The sequence below is a fragment of the Rhinoderma darwinii genome, chromosome 11 (assembly GCF_050947455.1).
Source record: "Rhinoderma darwinii isolate aRhiDar2 chromosome 11, aRhiDar2.hap1, whole genome shotgun sequence".
In the NCBI taxonomy this organism is placed as follows: domain Eukaryota; kingdom Metazoa; phylum Chordata; class Amphibia; order Anura; family Rhinodermatidae; genus Rhinoderma; species Rhinoderma darwinii.
Genome location: NC_134697.1, coordinates 37585558 through 37605251, shown reverse-complemented (window position 1 = coordinate 37605251; position 19694 = coordinate 37585558). Strand labels below are relative to the sequence as shown.

The 19694-nt window shown below is 43.4% G+C and overlaps 1 protein-coding gene across 1 annotated transcript; it reads right to left on the bottom strand.

Annotated features, from left to right (window-relative positions):
- Positions 1-513: 513 nt before the first annotated feature.
- NSMCE4A (NSE4A component of SMC5/6 complex) lies at positions 514-19472 on the bottom strand. The gene is made up of 11 exons (XM_075842421.1): positions 19012-19472; positions 16829-16909; positions 13717-13847; positions 10887-11038; positions 10599-10698; positions 9801-9891; positions 6486-6580; positions 5336-5384; positions 4942-5033; positions 3191-3265; positions 514-1129 (listed from the first exon to the last, which is right to left on the bottom strand). The coding sequence occupies exons 1-10, from the start codon at positions 19145-19147 to the stop codon at positions 3215-3217; spliced, it is 978 nt and encodes a 325-aa protein (XP_075698536.1). The 5' UTR covers positions 19148-19472; the 3' UTR covers positions 514-1129; positions 3191-3214.
- Between the last annotated feature and the right edge of the window lie 222 nt (positions 19473-19694).

Sequence of the window (19694 nt, the reverse complement as noted above, 5' to 3'; positions counted from 1 at the left end):
TACAATGCCCACTTGGCCAAAAAGTAAAACACGCCCAGTTGTTCATTGAGAAAGTCATTAGCATAAAGCTAAAATAGGTCATAACTCCGTCAAAAATGATCGTTTTTCTAAATAAAAAACACTGCTGTAATCTACATTACAGGGCCGATCACATTATGTAGGAGACAGGGCACTTATAATGTGGTGACAGAGACTCTAACAAAAAACGGCTGAAAATATGGAGCTGTTTTCAAGGGAAAGCAGCCTCTGATTTTCAGCAGTTTTTGGAGCGGTTTTTCTATTGAGTCAATGAAAACAGGTCCCCAAAAACGGTTCAGGAAGTGACATGCACTTCTCTTTACAAGGCGTTTTTTTACGGGGCCGCTTTTAAAAACGGCTGCGTAAAAAACACCCCGTGGGAACGGAACGCAGGTTTTCCCATTGAAATCAACGGGCAGATATTTGGAGGTGTTCACTGCCCGAAAAAACGGCTGAAAATAGCCTGTTATGAACAAATGACCAAAAACCAAAAGGGCAGGTTAAAGTAAATTTATTTGAATTGCAAAATACAGAAGATTTTCTAGAATTAACAAAAATGAAAAAAAAAAACAATACTATATAAAAATAAATCAAGCAGTAGATGCAAAATAAATATATTTGTTAAAAAATATGAAACCTGCAATATTCAGGTAGTGGTACATTTTCTTAGGCCCTGTTCACATCTGCGTTGGGGTCCCGTTCTGACGTTCCGTTGGAGGTTTCCGTCAGAATGGGAGCCTGAGCAGACACAAACGGACATTGATTTCAATAGTGACGGACCAGGTGCCCTTTCCGTTTGTGTCCATTGTGCACCGGACCCGTAGATTTGCCGGAAGCAATAGCGTAGTCTACTACGCTATTGCTTCCAGCAAAACGACGGGTCCGGTGCACAGCAGACACAAATGGAAACCATGTCCGTTTGTGTCTGCTCAGGGTCCCGTGCTGATGGAAACCTCAGACGGAATGTCAGAACGGGACCCCAACGCAGATGTGAACAGAGCCACCCTCTAAAGACTATGGAATACTTACTATAAAATGTAAATATATTTACAAACTATATACATAATGCTTGAATGGCAAAGATATTACAGCATATCAGAAGTTTCCAAACCTAAAAAATAAATAAAAAATAAAATCAGATCATAATACTCAACCTTCAACACAACTGTAAAACGCAGAGGATTTGCGCTACGTTTACACATGCATGGTTTGGAGAACACTTTTTTTCTTTTAAAACCATTGTAAAAGTTTATTTTTTCTTCGCTGCATTTTCAAGTGTCATAACTTTTTCTGTCAACAGTTGTATAAGGGCTTTTTTTGGCACTATTTGGGATACATAGAAATTAGTTAAAAAAAAGGTTATATTTTTTAGTTTCTTAATAGACAACTGGCCGTTTTTTACTTTTTACCAACTGGTCGTTGTACAGAGGAGTGTATGAGGCTGACCAATCAGTGACCAATCAGCCTCATACACTTCTCATTGTTCCAGCCCATTGTTACAGTGTGATTGTGCAGTGAAAGAAGCCGGGCTGGAACAATGAGAAGTGTATGACGTTGATTGGTCACTTAGCTGTCTATAAAGAAATTATTTAAAATAAATCTAAAATTGCTCATAACTTAGTAAAAAATGATAGTCTTTTAGAATAAAAACCACTGCTGTTATCTACATTACAGCGCCGATCAGATTATGTAGGCGATAGGGCATTTATAATGTGGTGACAGAGACGCAAAGATTTTTGCAGTTTACCGTGTGTATAAAAAAAAACCCCCCCAAAAAAAAAACAAAAAAAAAAAAACACATTAACTTTACTATACAAGTCGGTACAAATACAGAGATACCAAATATGCAGGTTTTTTTATTTTTTATGTTTTAGTACATTTGCACAATTAACTTCTTATTTTTCAGTTGACATATAATGAATTCAAACGGATTAAAGGCAAATGTGCCCTAGTTTCTTGGGAAATTTTTTATGCTATGTGGTATAAATATCTTTATTTAACCGGTCGTTACAATTGTAGCCACTAATATTTGTTTATTTACGATAAACTATTTTTAAAACAATACATTTTACGAACCCCTTCCCGCCCTGCACCGTATTAGTACAGGTGTTTCTGGGAACTATCCACAAAGTACTATACTGGCACAGTGATTGTGGGGGCACAGGAGCAGAGCCTACACCATTATTGGTTGGTGGTGGCTGCATCAGACAAGCGGCATCCTGCTCTAAAAGCTGGGATCAGAGATAATGCCAATAGCAACCATGGCACCTAAGGAGTTTGTCCAACCACGTCGTCGGTCCCTTCTTTTGGTGCAGGGATGGAACGTGAGCGGTTTTGTTTTTTTTTCCTTTCTTAATTTTATGGATCATAGTCTTTTTTTCACCATATGAAACCTACCAGTGCTGCTAAGCAGTTTCTGCCTCCATTGTATTTTACATTATCCAGACTATAACTGGTGTTAAGTATCACCTCTAATATGGCTGCAGGATGAGCACGTCTACTTACTGCACAGTATATATTTTTCTCTAACATGGAAACAGTATCATTGCAATACTAGAAATAACGTGAAGGCACTATAGCCATTGTATATACATGCACCTGCAGCAATTTAAAAAGGTCCCCTGGCAATAAGCTAATCACAAGATTTGTAACTGGTTAATCCCCCAGCGATCAGCAGTAATCTGTGGGGGAACGCAGCAGCAAGTGTTCAACTCTGCAGCGCCACCAAAGTGGGAAATGAAGCATTACACATTTCCCATCGAGATCAATGGGCTGAATATGTAATGAAAGGGCCCGGGTCCTCCAGAGTGTGGAATGACTCTGGCTAACATGGCGATTTCCCTCTATAAATGTCCGACACGAAACCTAATCCAGAAATTCATGTGTACCACAAAAGCTTTGTGCTGACAATTTTAGCAGCAAGCTTTCAGTTATTTGCTTTAAGACAGGCACTTCTCACATAAGATTTTAGGGTATGTCCACTGCACAGCCACATCCTATATCTAGGCTCCTACAGGCACTGGGTTCAATTACAAAATGATAGGACCAAAAACCAAGGAGATGAGAAGTTACACATTGATCAAATATAATGTAAGATTTAAGCACTAAAAACAAACCAATTCCATATGTGCAAATCATCAAGTCATGCACAACAGTCACAGGAAATACTTACCATAGAACTAAACTGTCTTCTTGTTCATGGTGGAGGTATCATAGGTTCTGTAATTTCAAAGGTTTCAACTATTTCCTATGGGAAAGAAACAAATAGAAAGTGTTTTACTTCCAATAGCGAGCACTAGATATGTGCACAGAATGCAAAACGTTCTCTGACAAAAATAGGAATACAATCATCACGCAATGTGTCATCCATGAGACCGCAAGACTTGTCACACCTCACAATTTTTATCTGAAGTGTCAGAGCATTAAAAAATATTTTCTGCTAGCTACAATTATTAACTATTGCGTGTCCAGTGAAAGACCCATGTTCCTTAGATGGCGGTATACAAAGGGCTAACAAACATGACCAGAGGTTTCTCTGATCTCCTTAGTCCTCATTCAGCCAAATATGGACTCTAAGATGTGGCCTCAGAGCAGGTGTGACGGTGATTGACCGCTTGATCCTAGCTAGTGGGGATGCATTACACGAAGGCTGGATTCACACGAGCATGTTACGTCCGTAAAGGACGGAACGTATTTCGACCGCAGGCTCCGGACCAAACACACTGCAGGGAGCCGGGCTCCTAGCATCATAGTTATGTACGACGCTAGGAGTCCCTGCCTCTCCGTGGAACTGCTGTCTCGTACTGAAAACATGATTACAGTACGGGACAGTTGTCCTGCAGCGAGGCAGGGACTCCTAGCATCGTACATAACTATGATGCTAGGAGCCCGGCTCCCTGCAGGACAACTGTCCCGTACTGTAATCATGTTTTCAGTACGAGACAGCAGTTCCACGGAGAGGCAGGGACTCCTAGCGTCGTACATAACTATGATGCTAGGAGCCCGGCTCCCTGCAGTGTGTTTGGTCCGGAGCCTGCGGTCGAAATACGTTCCGTCCTTTGCGGACCGAACATGCTCGTGTGAATCCAGCCTTACACTGCTTTGCTTCAGGAGGGTGCAATAAGGAAGATATTATTAAATGAATGGTAATGCTAAACAGGTGTTCATAAAGTTCTAATCTTAGAAGAATACAAGAAGGCATCTTTAAACTATTGTGTTTTCACTCCTGAACCATCATCCCTCAGATGTGAGGATTACTGGGAGCTTGAAGACACATCCCATGATTCTATGCTGTGCAGTCCTAAGCATCTTGAGATTTCAGCCTGCACTTATAGGCTCCTGTCTATCCTATTGCCAGAAATGTAAAAAAGCTATGCCATCAGGATAACCACTATCCATGTATTAGAACACTGCTCTATGAGTGTCCACTGCAGAGTTAGTGACTGGATGGCCGCGATTCCCATAGCAAAAATCAACCATGGCGGCTCCCATATTAATGAGGTTGGCTGCAATGAGAGGAGCCTTTTAAAACTAACTTTACTCCATAAGCAAACACACATTTATGAAGTCATGGGCAGGGCTCACAGACCTCTCAACCAACTACATTTAGAAAGTCTCCTAAACACCATTTCAATACAGCTAAGGCAGTGTTCACATCTGCATCAGGGCTCCGTTCCGACATTGTCAGAGCTCTCCATCGGAACGGAGCCCCGACTGACACAAATGGAAACCAGAGGTGTCCGTTTCAATCACCATTGATTTCAATGGTAACGGGTCTGGTGTCAATGGTTTCTGTTTGTCTGAGTTGGGCAGGAGTTCCGTCAGGTTCCGTTGTTTTGATGGAATCAATAGAGTAGTCTACTACGCTATTGATTACGTCAAAACGACGGAACCCTTGCACAAGCCTAAAACATATGGTCTTACCCTCCAGTCCTGATGGCTAAGACAGATGACACCTTGATATCTGGGTTGGTTATCTTTGTCAACCTGTGACTCGCTGTCTTGAGCAATAGGCTCTGGTGAAAAAGTAGGCAAGAAAATTAACTTGGCACAAAGTAGAAAACCAGTAATGTATCTCCACTGGATTTAATACAAGTTATTTTTTTAATACTAAAATAAATCATATCTATGTTTTATACTTTTGCACATCGTATCTCAGCATTTCCAAGATCCTCCTGTTAGTGCAGCCCTGAAATAAGGTGCCTATAAAGCAAAGCACGACCCGTCTCCCTGTCCTCTTAGCAACATGATAGGTTATGAAGTTTACCATTCTGCACTATTCTTGCTTTTTATTTAGTAGCCTAGAATATTTGCTTACCGATCACTGGCAATTTATCATGATCAAGCTTTATTCTTGCAAATCCATCCTTTAAAAAAACAAAAAAAAAAAAACATAGAAAAAATAATTTTTGTATGGAACAAAATTAGGATTCAGACAGAATACAAAAAAAAATAAATAAAAAAAAAGCATCAATGAAAGCACTCATGATGCAAAGCTAGATAAGCATAAGGGCGGATTTACACGAACGTGTAATACGTCCGTGCAACGCGCGTGCTTTTCACGCGCCTCGCAAGGACCTAGGTTAGTCTATGGGGCCGTGCAGACAGTCCGTGATTTTTGCGCAGCGTGAGTCCGCTGCGTGAAACTCACGACATGTCCTATATTTTTGCGTTTTTCACGCATCCATTGAAGTCAATGGGTGCGTGAAAATCACGCGCATCACACGGAAGCACTTCCGTGGGACGCGCGTAATTCGCGCAACAGCAGTAAAACTATGCATGAAAACAGAAAAGCACCACGTGCTTTTCGGTTTACAAACATACAGTGTCATAATGATGGCGGCTGCGCGAAAGCACGCAGCCACGCATCATATGGTGATGACACACAGAGCTGTTAAGTGCCTTTTGCGCGCGGAAAACGCACACGCTCGTGTAAATCCGGCCTAACACTGGGACAGTTTTGGTCAAGGCCATGGTGGAAGTTTTCCCAATTACTTTTATAGTGCAACTGTCATGTTTTTCTGACATGTTGGTTTTAGTAAATACGTATATTTCCTATAAAATAACAATTTTGAATAATCTTTTCTTAGAACTATGAATAAATTGGCAACTGGGTGTTACCATTCCACTTGTCAATATAGCGTTCTCCTACACAACCTGAAACTGTCCAATCATCACTGATAACGTCAGAGTGTAGGGAGACAACACATTGACAAGGGGAATGGTAACCACTTGTCAATTTACTCCAATATTTCCAGGAGGAATAACGGAGGAATGGGCCCTAGTGCGGTCCTTCAGAAAGATGGTGTGTGTGTGTGTGCGTGTGCGTGCGTGCGTCGTGCGCGCGTGTTCCCTGCAATATCTATCATGTATGCTTATATGTAGATCAACTACAAGGACAGACATAAGTATATAACGTATGAAATGACCTAATATTCTTCAGTATGAAAACAAAAAAGGAAACTCACCCGAATTATGAAGGAAACATGAAAGAGGTTTTCAACAGTACGCGCAAAAGAATTTGGATCAACTACGAAATCAAAGAAGGATATAGGAGTATCCGCTATTAAAAGAAAAGAAAACAGATGGGGATATTAAAAAACCCTTGCACTTGTTCGTGCACAACTCGGGAATCTTACAATTCAATCAAAGTTTCACCTTTTTCAGTAAAAAAAATAAAATAAAAAAAATTCAACCAAAAATCTGGCTTTAATTAATACTTTTTATATCTTTAGGATCCACTTCTGGCTTTTGCCGAAGACTTTATTTAAGGCTGTGTTCACATAAGGTGTCTGTAGGGTTTTACCAACATGACATTTATGTGATGCAGGGGGATCAGGCACCTCCATTCTCAGGAGTGGTAGAAAATCCAGTGATTGACCCCCCCCTCCCATCCATCAGACTTATATTTTTATATTCTAAATTTACTAGTGTTATGAGATATAACAACATTATTCTAGACAGGCAAAGGCAAAGGGGTTGAGTCCAGCGCTGAAGAGGGTAAAACGGAAACTGATTCCAAGTTTACTAGATGCGAGTAAAAAGGTCCAATAGGTAGGAGTCCTGGTGTGCAAACGGGAGTGAATAACGATCCAGTCCTAAAGCCTACGCGTTTCAGACGTTGGGCACGTCCTTAAACCATTCTAGCGCATGGTTTCCCAAACTGTGGGTCGCGACCACCTGGGGGAGGGGGGGGGGGGGGGGTCGCAAGCCACTGACTGATTTCCCGGTTTCAGCTGTATCTTCGTCCTCAGGATTCAGATACAGTTGAAATCAACGCTGAAGTAAGGCGCCGATGGCTCCTTGCTCCAGTATTCACTTTGCCGTGAGCGGCTCGGAGCAGTCAGGCACGATGTAGCGCCATCATTGCGCCTGTCTGCGCTGAGCTACACACTGCACAGCCTGGAGGGTCTCCTCCACCAGTCATGGGAACGGGCATGGGTGAGTATGTATTTTATCAAGCACTATTGTGTCTGCGTGGGAGGCATTACACTGAGTAGGGAGGTACTATAGGGGCGTTATACTATGTGGGAGCAGCTATAGGAGCATTATATTGTGTGGGTAGGCACTATAGGGTCATTATGCAGTGCGGGAGGCCCACTGGGTGGGGTTCCACTCAGATGTGTTTTTTTTTACCTCAATGGCATCGCCGGAAAGAGCCGAACACTCCCATAGAGAATGAATGGAACGGCAGTGCACATGAGCGACCAGCCGATCGGTTCAAACAAGGGGTTCGGGATCCCTGTTCTCTTAAACTATGGGGGTCCAAGCTGTCGGACACCCACCCATCAGCAAGTTAACCCTTACCCTACGGATAGTTGGTAACTTGTAACCAGCGCCCCTTTAACAGGAATCCAAAAGATGGCAGAAGATTAGGCCCCCAGGCTGCAATGCCAACCATTGGTATCCTGCAATCGCATCGCGTAGGGGACGGGGGTGATGGACCGTTGGAGGGGTTTGCCCCCTCTTTCTAGCGCAGCATCTAAGGGGTTAAATTAGTGGGACCACGCTCGAAGCGTACCCATACTCTTCTTTTAATCTTGGTTCCCACCAGTCTTTATTGGCTGAAGCTATGACATGCTGGTAAGGCACGCGTCCGCTCTAGCCAATTGCTGCTGTAGCGGTGGTGCAAGTTGAAGTTGGCATGGTACGTCATAGCTAGCCAATGTTAACATGGACAAGCGGTGTTGGTGCGGCTGGGGTTAAAAGGAGTGTATTTCTTTTTTTTCTTCCGCTTCATTGTAAGGGTATGTTCACACGAGAGCGTCCGTAACGGCTGAAATTACGGGGATGTTTCAGCCTGAAAACATCCCCGTAATTTCAGCCGTACCGGCATGTGCGGGCGCTTGAACGCCGCGTCCATTACGGACGTAATTGGCGCTGCTATTCATTGGAGTCAATTACGGCCAAAGAAGTGACAGGTCACTTCTTTGACGCGGGCGTCTATTTACGCGCCGTCATTTGACAGCGGCGCGTAAATTACGCCTCGTGTGAACAGACAAACGTCTGCCCATTGCTTTCAATGGGCAGATGTTTGTCAGCGCTATTTTCGGACGTAATTCGGGGCAAAAACGCCCGAATTACGTCCGTAATTAGTGCGTGTGAACATACCCTTAAAAAAAATAAAAAAATTTGACAAAGCCTGGAAAACATGTTTAAATGTATTAATTGCTGTTACAATAAACAAAACTATATACCGTATTTTTCGGACTATAAGACGCACCTAGGTTTTGGACAAAAGAAAAAAATAGGAAAAAATTTCATATTTTACTACTTTTACAAAGAAACAGCTATTGGTTGAAAAAAAAAAAAATTTGTTTGGTTTCACCACATTCTGAGCTATAACTTTTATATATTTTCATAGTTTGAGCGGTGTGAGGGCTTATTTTTTGCGGCACGAGCTGTAGTTTTTATTCGCACCATTTTTTTGGTACATACGATTTTTTATCACTTATTTCGTTCTCTTTAGCACTATGGCGACCAAAAAAACAACGATTCAGGGGTTTCAATTATTTATTTATCTTTACGCCGTTCGCTGTGCGACTTAAATAATGCTATATTGTAATAGTTCGGACTTTCACGGATGCAGCGATAGCAATTCTTTTTATTTTTTACATTGTGCTTGGGGGGGGGGGGGGGGGATGGGAGAAGGTTTTCTTTTTTTAACTTTTAATTTTTTTGACCCATTTTATTAGTTCACCTAGGGGACTTGAACCAGTGATAATTAGATCGCTGGTACAATACATGGAGGAGTTACGGAAACTGCTTAACTCGCTAGAACGGGGTTTAGGGGGCCCCGTTCTAGAGATAGGTGCGGGTCCCAGAGGTGGGACCTGCATCTATCTAACATTTATGACATATCCTGTGTATATGTCATAAATGTTCTTCATGGGAAGACCCCTATAAATGCCGCGGTCGCTATTGACCGCGGCATTTAACTAGTTAAACAGACAGGAACAGCGCCATCGCTGTTCCTGGCAATTAGAGCAGAGTGTCAGCTGTAAAACACAGCTGACACCTGCAGTGTATGGAGCGGGCTCAGCGCGTGAGCCTGCTCCTCTCCAATCATCCTCCCCTCCCCGCACCATGATGTGCACTTCATGGGTCGGCAGGGGTTAAGTAAGAAACGGTCAGGGGGCCCAGCGCTACCAGGTCCCTTGACTTCCGACTAGAAGACGCAGGGACTTTTTAGCAAGATTTATTCTTGTTAAAAACGGTCTTATAGTCCGAAACATACGGTAATGTGTGACACATTTTCTGACCAGTGAATGTTTCATACTTACGGTCCTCTCTAAAGTAAGTCTGCAGGAACCCTAAAATCCGTTCCACTTCCTTCTCTGTAGCTTCTTGGTGAGATTCTTCCATTTTTTTAAGCTGCAAACAATAAAATGTTCATCAGATGATTAGTGGTTGATTTCTCCTACTCCGAGTGAACTCTTCTTACTCTTTAGGCCTCATGCACATGACCGTATTGGTTTTGCGGTCACAGGTCCGTTGCGGTCTGTCAGTCCACAAAAAAACCTTGTTGTGCATCCGTTTGTCATCCGGACTCACGGATCCACAACAATTCACAAGCATTGGTGAATCCGCAAATCAGGACCATAAAATGACTTGTCTCGAGTTCTTGAGGTCCGGATTTGCGGCCCTCCCACCGATCTGTGTAAATCACGGTCGTGTGCCTGGGGACATAGAATAGAATGGGTCGGCTGGTAAACCTGGTAATAATGGAGGGGGGCTAAAAGAAATAGAACGCCTCGTGGCTGCCCTCCTGGCACCATCAACAGAATACAGGTGCCATTTATTTATTATAGCCGTATTCTCTGAAGGTAGTAAAGCAGAGGAACAGTTGTGGTGTTGTGGCACGTTCGCCCCATGTACACAACACAGGCACTGTGAACGGCCTCTATATTCTGCTGACCGCACCAGTAGTGCAGACATAGATAATATTATATACCTTGTCTGTCCTGCCCCTGCTTGGATAACATCTAGTACATAGGTACAAAGTGTAGGAAATGTAAAAATTAACTATAATAATAAGTCTGCAAAAAAAATATCCTACAGATTTTCAATGAACCACAGACCTGTGCAGGCATTGCTCCCTTCTCCGCCACTTTACTAGTCCTCTTTTGACGGTCTGTCTTTTGACGCACAACTGGCGGATCAGTCTTAAACGAGCCCAACCTATGAGAATAATAAAATAAAAAAAGTTTCATTTCGTTTGTTTGAGTAGATTATTTAACCTGTGGCCCTCAAGCTGTTGTGCAACTACAACTCCCAGCATGCCCTGATAGTCAGCAGATTGGAGATTACTGCTTCATAAAACAAAACATATGTTTTTTGGGAAACAGAGATGGCAGAGCAAAACTCACATTAAATGAAACGTTGGTGTTCTCTTGAAGTAGTTCTCGGCTTCACTTCCCAGTTTTTGCCACGCATCTGCCCCAAGATATCCCTTTGCACAACCCTCATCTTCACTGTCGCTGTCTGGGTTTTCCAGGCGATTTATGCCCATGAATGTTAGCTGTAAGAAAGCAGAATATATTTTTATACTATGTCCACTACTTCTATAATTGAACTATTAAGAGCCAGGGCAACACTGGCACATTACTTCTAGGTTCGGTGGCGGACATAGACAGCAGAGTGCCCCCTTACTCTCCATTAGCTCACCAAAGAACACCCCACTGTCATGTGTCTCTAACAATTCACGAATAATTGTGAGCCATTGTCATTAGCTCAGTCCATACACGCAATCCAATACAGTACAAAGCTGCATTCAAGATGGCAGTGGGCCCCCCCTACAGCTGCACAGGTTGCACCAATGATATGTCTGCCCCTGTCTAGGTTAACAGACCAGTAAGTTGGTTTGGTAACGGCTGCAGTTATAGGACTTACTAAAAAACAAAAATCAAGGTAAATTCACCAGTGTCTAAAATGCAAATGAAACAATCTAATCCTGCAATACTAAATAAACTTGCATGCCATTTTCCATAGACACAGTTTAAGGTGGGAGTCAATCAACTGCTTTTTGTTGCAGGGATGCAACACGTCTTCATCTATCCCATAGTAACGTTTTGGGTGATACAAATGAGGCTACTTTTGCCCACTATTTAGGAACTGCAGAGGATTTCACTTAACCCCTTAATGACCGGGCCATTTTGCACGTTAATGACCAAGGATTATTTTTTGTTTTTTCACGGTCGCATTCCAAGTGTCGTAACTTTTTTTTTATTCCGTCGACATAGCCGTATAAGGGCTTGTTTTTTGCGGGACGAGTTGTATTTTGTAATTGTACCATTTTTAGATGCTTATAACATATTGATTAACTTTTATTAACTTTATTTTAGGAGAGAATTGAAAATAAGCAGCTATTCCAGCATTGATTTTCACGTTATAAATTTACACCGTTGACTATGCAGCGTAAATAACATGTTCACTTTATTCTATGGGTCGGCACGATTACGGGGATACCAAATATGTAAGGGTTTTATATGTTTTCCTACGTTTGCACAATAAAAACCCTTTTAGAAAAAAATTACTTGTTTTTGCATCGTCGCATTCCAAGAGGCGTAACGTTTTTATTTTTACGTCGATGTGGCCGTACGTGGGCTTGATTTTTGCGGGCCAATGTGTAGTTTTCATTAGTACTATTTTGGGGTACATAGGACTTATAGATTAACTTTTATTTTATTTTTTATGGGGGGAATGGGAGAAAAGAGAGAATTTTGCCGTTGTTTTTTGCGTTTTCTTTTGACACCGTTCATCCGGCGGTTTAATTAATGTGTTCATTTTATTGGTCAAGTTGTTACGATCGCGGGGATACCATATATGTGTATGTGTGATTTGTTTTGACAGTTTTACTAAATAAAACCACTTTTTGGGCCAAAAAAGTAGTTTTATTTGACTGACTGTAATTTTTTTTTTTTCACAAACTTTATTTCACGGATTGTCATTTTTTTTTTAAAGTCCCACCAGGGGACTTCACTATGCGATGTGCCGATCTCATATATAATGCTTTGGTATACTTAGTATACCGAAGCATTATTGCCTGTCAGTGTAAAACTGACAGGCAACCTATTAGGTCATGCCTCTGGCATCGCCTAACAGGCAGTTGCGGAAGACAGACCTGGGGGTCTTTGTTAGACCCCCGGCTGTCATGGAAACCCGACGGCGACCCGCGATTTGTTTGCGGGGGCGCCGATCGGGTGACAGAGGGAGCTCCCTCCCTCTGTCAAACACATTAGATGCCGCTGTCACTATTGACAGCGGCATTTAATGGGTTAAACTGCCGAAATCGGCACGCGCTTCGATTCCAGCAGTTGCAGCAGGAGCCAGGCTGTGTATAACAGCCGGGCTCCTGCCGCTGATCGCATGGGTACGCTGTCAGTACCCGCGCCATCACAGGACGGATATATCCGTCCTCCTGCGCGAACTAGCAGCTGCAGAGGACGGATATATCCGTCCTTCGGCGTTAAGGAGTTAAAGAGGCTCTGTCACCAGATTATAAGTGCTCTCTCTCCTACATAACGTGATCGGCGCTGTAATGTAGATAACAGCAGTATTTTGACCAACTTAGTACCTATTTTAGATTTATGCTAATGAGTTTCTTAATGCCCAACTGGGCTTTTTTTACTTTTTGACCAAGTGGGCGTTGTGGAGAGAAGTGTATGATGCTGACCAATCAGTGACCAATCAGCATCATACGCTTCTCTCCATTCATGTACTCAGCATATAGTGATCTTGCGAGATCACTATGTGCTGTCACTTAATCACACATTAACGTCACTGAAGTGTCTTGAGAATTAATAGACCTCACTACCAGCCAGGACGCGATGTCTATTCACCTTCCCGACAAGTCGGTAACGTTTGTGTGGGACTTAATGACAGCAAGCGTGATCTCGCGAGATCACGCTTGCTGTGCTGTAAGTTCCACACAAACGTTATGAAGTGTCGGAACAGAACACCGTATTTCCCATTGAAATCAATGGGCAGAAGTTTGCAGACGTTCTGCTTCTGATTTTTCAGCCGTTTTTCGTGACGTTTACGGCCCGAAAAATGGCTGCTAATAGCCCGTGTGAACATACCCTTATTCTCCCCAGACATAACATGCAGTCAGATAGTGATGAGTGATAGTTTGGTAAGTTAGCTAAGGTCTGTGAGCAGCTCTGTCACTTTTCTACGCATCAGTGACATAAAACGTACCAGGTCCTCAGCAAACGATGCTGGTTCAAAAACCGTCATGTCTGCTTGAAGCTGATTGGCCTTCTCCTTCCCAAGATTTGTTGCCAAAACGAGTAACTGAGCATCAAGGGCGGCTTCTCTGGGTTTGGAAACTTGGAATTAAAAAGAAAAAACAAAGACTTATATTTTTATGCAGGTTACCTCTGTGGCGAGCTTCACACCCCACTTTCTTTGTGTTTGGAAAAATAAAAATAATTTAAATGCCATTATTTTTATTTAGGCGGTTTTGTAGTCCATAGGGAAGCCTATACAAAAAAGGCAGTACTTTTTAGATTGTGAGACCCATTTGGGACAGGGACCAGTGTGAGTGATGGTAATCCCTGGAAAATGTTGGTGCTATATAATTATAATAATAATCTTTATATAGCGCCAACATATTACGCAGCACTTTACAATTTAGAGGGGACATGAAACAAACAATATCAGACATTACATAGTGACAAAGCTAATTTACAATTCAACCTGAGGAGTGAGGACCCTGCTCGCAAGAGCTTACAATCTATGAGGAAATAAGGGAGACACAAAGTGTAACAGTGTTTGTTCTGTACAATGGTCCGGCCATTTTTTTTATTCACATGGGGTGGTAACATAAAGCTGCATGAGCCGGTCACCAGCCACTATCCGTGTATGACGGACATGAAGAGAAGGAGTGTGAGGGAATCTTATTCTGATGACTAATCTAAAAGGAGGGCCATGGAAAGGGAATGTTATGGGCCTGTCTAAATAGGCGTTTACTCTCAGCTGACATTCACTACCGCATGGGATGAGGAACTGGGGGCTCGACACTCTGCTGAGGAGTGGGGCACATCTTTCTTCCTGGCGCATAAGTTACCGACCTCGTGCTTCGCCAAGGGAAAAAAATTATAAGATTCTCACCAGATGGTACCGCTGTCCTTCTTTGCTGCATAGGATATTCCCTAATGTATCTGATGAGTGCTGGAGGTGTGGGGAGGCTCCTGGAACCATGCTGCACATTTGGTGGGATTGTCCCAAGCTTCGTCCCTTTTGGGGAAAAATTTTTGATCTTGGTAACAAACTTTTTCATACTGAGGTTCAGACTTCGGCCTCCATTGGCTTACTTTCCATGGTTCCTGGATCCCTCCCACACCTCAAAAGGGGTGTCTTTCGGCATTTTTTGACCGTAGCAAGAACAGTAATCCCTCGTCATTGGAAGTCCAGCATTGTACCTTCTTTGAAGGAATGGGTAACGGAGGTGAACGGAATAATGAGGATGGAGGAGTTGATGTCTACTGATCGGGGTAAATCTGAGCTCTTTGTCCGCACTTGGGCAGTGTGGTCTGGATTCCGGGGTGGTAATGATCTACCTCTCTGGCTGGATGGCCTCTTTTGAACACCTATATAAGCCTACTTTTTGTGTGCTGTGTCCATATGTGTTTCCCCTTGTTGTCTTGTGTCTGTGTTAGTCTAAAGTATAATGTGCACTTATATGCGACAATTCTTATCCAACTGTGGGGACTGGTTTCCCTAAATAATGCACTACTTCTGCTGCACTTATGATACTGTTATTCTCATTGCATTCTTATTTAGCTTCTGCTTACTGATTAGGAGGCTACCTCCTACTGCTGTTTCTGTGTATCTGTATATTTTATGCGATATTGAAGTAGTTATATTGCACTGCGTGCGAATTTTGCAAATTTATGAAACAATGTGTATGCCGTTATGTTTTTTATATTTTCCAAAATAAAAATCTTTGATAAAGAAAAATAAATAAATAGATGTGTTTTCAGGGCACGTTTAAAACTGTGGATATTGGGAATTAATCTGATTGTCCGGGGTAGCACATTCCAGAGGACTGGTGCAGCACGAGAAAAATCCTGGAGACGGGAGTGGGAGGTTCGGATTATGGAGGATTTTAATCTAAGGTCGTTGGCAGAACGTAGAGCCCGAGTAGGGTGGTAGACAGAGATGGGGAGGAGATGTAAGGAGGTGCAGCACTGTGGAGAGATTTGTGGGTGAGTAATAAGTTTGAATTTAATTCTGAAGAGTATGGGCAACCAGTGCAGTGACTGGCACAGGGAGGAGGCGTTGGTGTAGCGGTTGGTCATAAAGATGAGCCTGGCTGCTGCATTAAGGATAGATTGGAAAGAGTAGAGTTTAGTGATTGGAAGACCGACTATTAATGAGTTTTGGCGGTTTCCTCCATAAGAAAAGGTCGGATTCCGGAGATGTTTTTGAGGTGAAAATGACAGGAGCGTGAAAGTGATTGTATGTGAGGAGTAAAGGAAAGATCAGAATCAAAAATAACCCTGAGACAGCGGGCGTGCCGCTTAGGAGTTATGATAGTGCCACACACAGAGATGGAGACATCAGGTTTAGGGAGGTTATAAGATGGTGGGAACACAAGGAGATCAGTTTTAGAAAGATTCCGTTTCAGATAGAGAGAGGACATGATGTTAGAGAGAGCGGACAGACAATCACTGGTGTTCTGTATTAGAGCCGGGGTGATGTCATGGGAAGAGGCATATAATTGGGTGTCATCAGCGTAGAGATGGTACTGGAAGCCAAATCTGCTGATGATTTGTCCAATAGGAGCTTTGTAGAGAGAAAAGGGAAGCGGACCTAAGACTGATCCCTGAGGAACCCCGATAGCAAGGGGAAGAGGAGAAGAAGTGGAACCAGCAAATGACACACTGAATGAGCGGCCAGAGAGATAGGAGGAAAACCAAGAGAGAGCCGCGTCCTTGAGGCCTATAGAGTGGAGCATGTTAAGTAGGAGTTTGTGGTCTACTGTGTCAAAGGTGGCAGAGAGATCCAGAAGAATCAGGAGAGAGGATTTACCGTCAGATTTAGCCGCCAAGGGATCATTTGAGACTTTAGTAAGGGCAGTTTCTGTGCGGAAACCAGATTGTAAGGGGTCTAGAATGGAGTTAGCAGAGAGATAATGAATAAGGCGAGAGTAGACCAAGCGTTCCAGGAGTTTGGAGATGAAGGGCAGATTAGAGACTGGTCGGTAGTTAGCAGCGCTGGATGGGTCGAGAGTTGTTTTTTTCAGTAATGAGTTTATAATAAAATGGCTATATAAATAAAATGCAGTGTTAATGTGGTCACTTACCTTCTGCAAAGAGATCGTTGGCCGCCTGAAGAGTATCTGTGAGTGTGTTACTCCTGGAGCTCAGCATGTCTTCTCTATTCTCTGCACATAAAGAAGCGTCACAACAAAGGTTAAGCACATCTGACAAACGAGATCATCAAATAGCGGAATAATCTGTGAACGGAAAGTCATTTCATCAGTATAGAGAAATTTACTCAAGAGGTATTCCCATTTTAAGACATTTATAGCATATCCACAGGCGCTGGGACCTGCATCTATCATGAGAACGATGGTCCCGGACCGTACCTAGCGGGAGCCGCTGTCTGCTGCATCCGGGTGGGGGAAATGGAAGCAAGGTGCCCGGAATTACAGAACCAGCAGCGCTCGCTGAGCTACGCAGTTTCCATAACTCCTATACAAGTGAATGGGAACTACAGAAACAGCATTGCTGAGCGAGCTCCGGTGAGGCTGGGACCGGGAAGCGGTTCTGGTCCCAGAGCGATCAGACATTTATGGCCTATCATGTGGTTCTGCTGACTGGCAGGTTCAGGGGGTCCGGTGTATCCGACATGCAGGATCGAGACGTTAACGGTAATAACTTAGTGTGACCGATAACTGGCTGAAACTGAACCCGTCAGTGCCGCTGACCTGATGGCTTCAGGTCCCAGCGCACGATACAGCTGCTTTGTATACAGGATACAAAGCAGCTGTATCTCAAAAAGTAAAAATAATATTTAATAAAAAGTATTTAGAAAGTTGCACCAAACACACAGAGACATTCTTATTTACATAAAAGAAGAAAAACTAAAACCACATGATTTCAAAAGGTATTCATAGCCCTTAAAACAAATGGCTAATGCCCCATTCACACGAGCGTGATTTTTCACTGCATGCCCTATATTGGTGCATTATCACGCACTTACGCGCCCATTGCAGTCAATGAGTGCGTGAAAACCACACACCGCACACGGATGCACATGCATGTGTGGTGCTTGATTTGCGCATTAGTTGTTGAAAAAAAACAAGTGCTTTGCGAGTGCGTGAATAAGCATGCCCCTCACAAAGCACACTGATGCATAACGCAACACCCACGGACCCGATTCACGCGCAAGAATCGGATACGTTCGTGTGAATGAGGCCTTATAGTGGCATCCATCAATCCATCACCTAAAGGATATAATGGTACCTGTTAAGAAAATGTTATCCGTCATAGCGCACGTTTAAGGAATGTACGTCAAATGTAGGCTGACAAACGTGATGTGAACGAACTCTAATGTTGGTATTTATGCAATGCCTAAGGCTCTGTTCACACTGGCGTCAAGGCTCCACCTACTATTCCTGCATATTTCCTATTATGAAGCGATACATTTAAGACAATGAAAGATGAAATATGGAATTAGATCACAACCTTCTATGTATTATATGGCAGAACATACACATTAGGGAAGAAACATTGCCAGCCATTACCTCGTTCACACTGAGTATTTTTTTGCAGGAGGAAAATTCTGCCTCAAAATTCCATTTGGGATTTTGAGGCAGATTTTGTCCTTCCTGCACGTCGTTTGCCGCGATTTTAGCTGCATTTTTCGCCCGCGGCCATTGAGTGCTACGGGCAAAAAACTCAGCGAAATACGCTTTCTGTGCCTCCCATTGATGGAGGTCAGAGGCATAAACGCACCAAGATAGGGCATGTCCCTTCTTCGTCCCGCGAGGCGGCTTTACCGCTCGCGGAAGAAAACCGCCCCCGCCTACCATTGAAATCAATGGGAGGCATTTCGGCCGGTTTTTGACCATTTCTGCGGAGCGGGTTTCCGCTCCAAAAAGCTTGTCAAAATACTCCGTGTGAACAGAGGCATAAACTGGGGAAGTTGATTTTTTTTTTTTAGCGGCCGCCCTTATAACTTCTCTTGAGTTGCTCACCCGACTTTCCCGGGCTCTGAATTGAAAAGCGTTAATAGGGGGTAAATATTATTTCACATCCACAGTACTTTATTATGGATACATTGCTGAACCCATAGCAGAATTATCTTCATAGGATAAACACAGAACAGGGGGTCTCGTTGCCCATAGCAACCAAAAACATTTCACTTTCAAAATTGTTTGGGCAACAAAGCCGCACGAGATCATGCCGTACATGTACAGTCCTATCTGTAGTAGCAGCTGTACAGCCCTCAGCAATGTCCCGGCATGTACCACACACTCACGCTGCATGCTCTGCATCAGCTCCCGGTACTGATGTCGGATTTGCCGTCGGTTTCCATCGTCTTGCTCAACTTCAAAGTCCGCAGTGACGTCGTTGTCCTCATTCTCCTCGTCGTTAGACGACCTCCTCCTGGACATCTTGTACTGCCAGGAACGCTGCTCCGCTCGCCGCTTAGACTTAGCCGCTTCCTGCACGGAACAGATCGGAGATACAACCCGGCAGCCCGCAGTCGGTGCGATTACGTAGCAGTCACGTGTATGATCGGCCGGTCACGTGACTGTCTTCTTCCTAGTCAGCGCCGGCGGGCAGTCAGAAGCTGGGTTGTGTTTAGACTCTGCGGAGAATAGGGACTCGCTACGAGTGTCCCGGTAGTGGGGAGGCAGGTCTATAATATGGTGTATACAACTAGTGTTTTGCTTAGTATTTTCTAGTGACTCCCATGCGCCAGTCCCGATTTTGGCGGGACAATCCGGCGAAATGGTGCTCAAAATGGGCGGGTTTATGCTAATATGCACGAGTACTGGGCGTTTCGAACCTATTTAGGCATTTCCGGGGCGGGACATAAATGTCCCGATTTTGAGGGTTCAAATATTGGTAATTGATGAGGTGCAGTTCAAACATTGCGTGCATATTTACCACGATTTGGTGCTGTATCGATGCTGTTGCGGTTAAAAGCAGCTGCAT

What these genes read in the sequence shown, in the direction of transcription:
- NSMCE4A (XM_075842421.1), bottom strand. Translation starts at nt 19,147, where the DNA reads ATGTCCAGGAGGAGGTCGTCTAACGACGAGGAGAATGAGGACAACGAC. An exon ending in GCTGATGCAGAGCATGCAGC is followed by an intron (nt 16,910 to 19,011) that starts GTGAGTGTGTGG and finishes CTTTATGTGCAG; the next exon opens with AGAATAGAGAAGACATGCTG. An exon ending in CAACGATCTCTTTGCAGAAG is followed by an intron (nt 13,848 to 16,828) that starts GTAAGTGACCAC and finishes TTTAATTCCAAG; the next exon opens with TTTCCAAACCCAGAGAAGCC.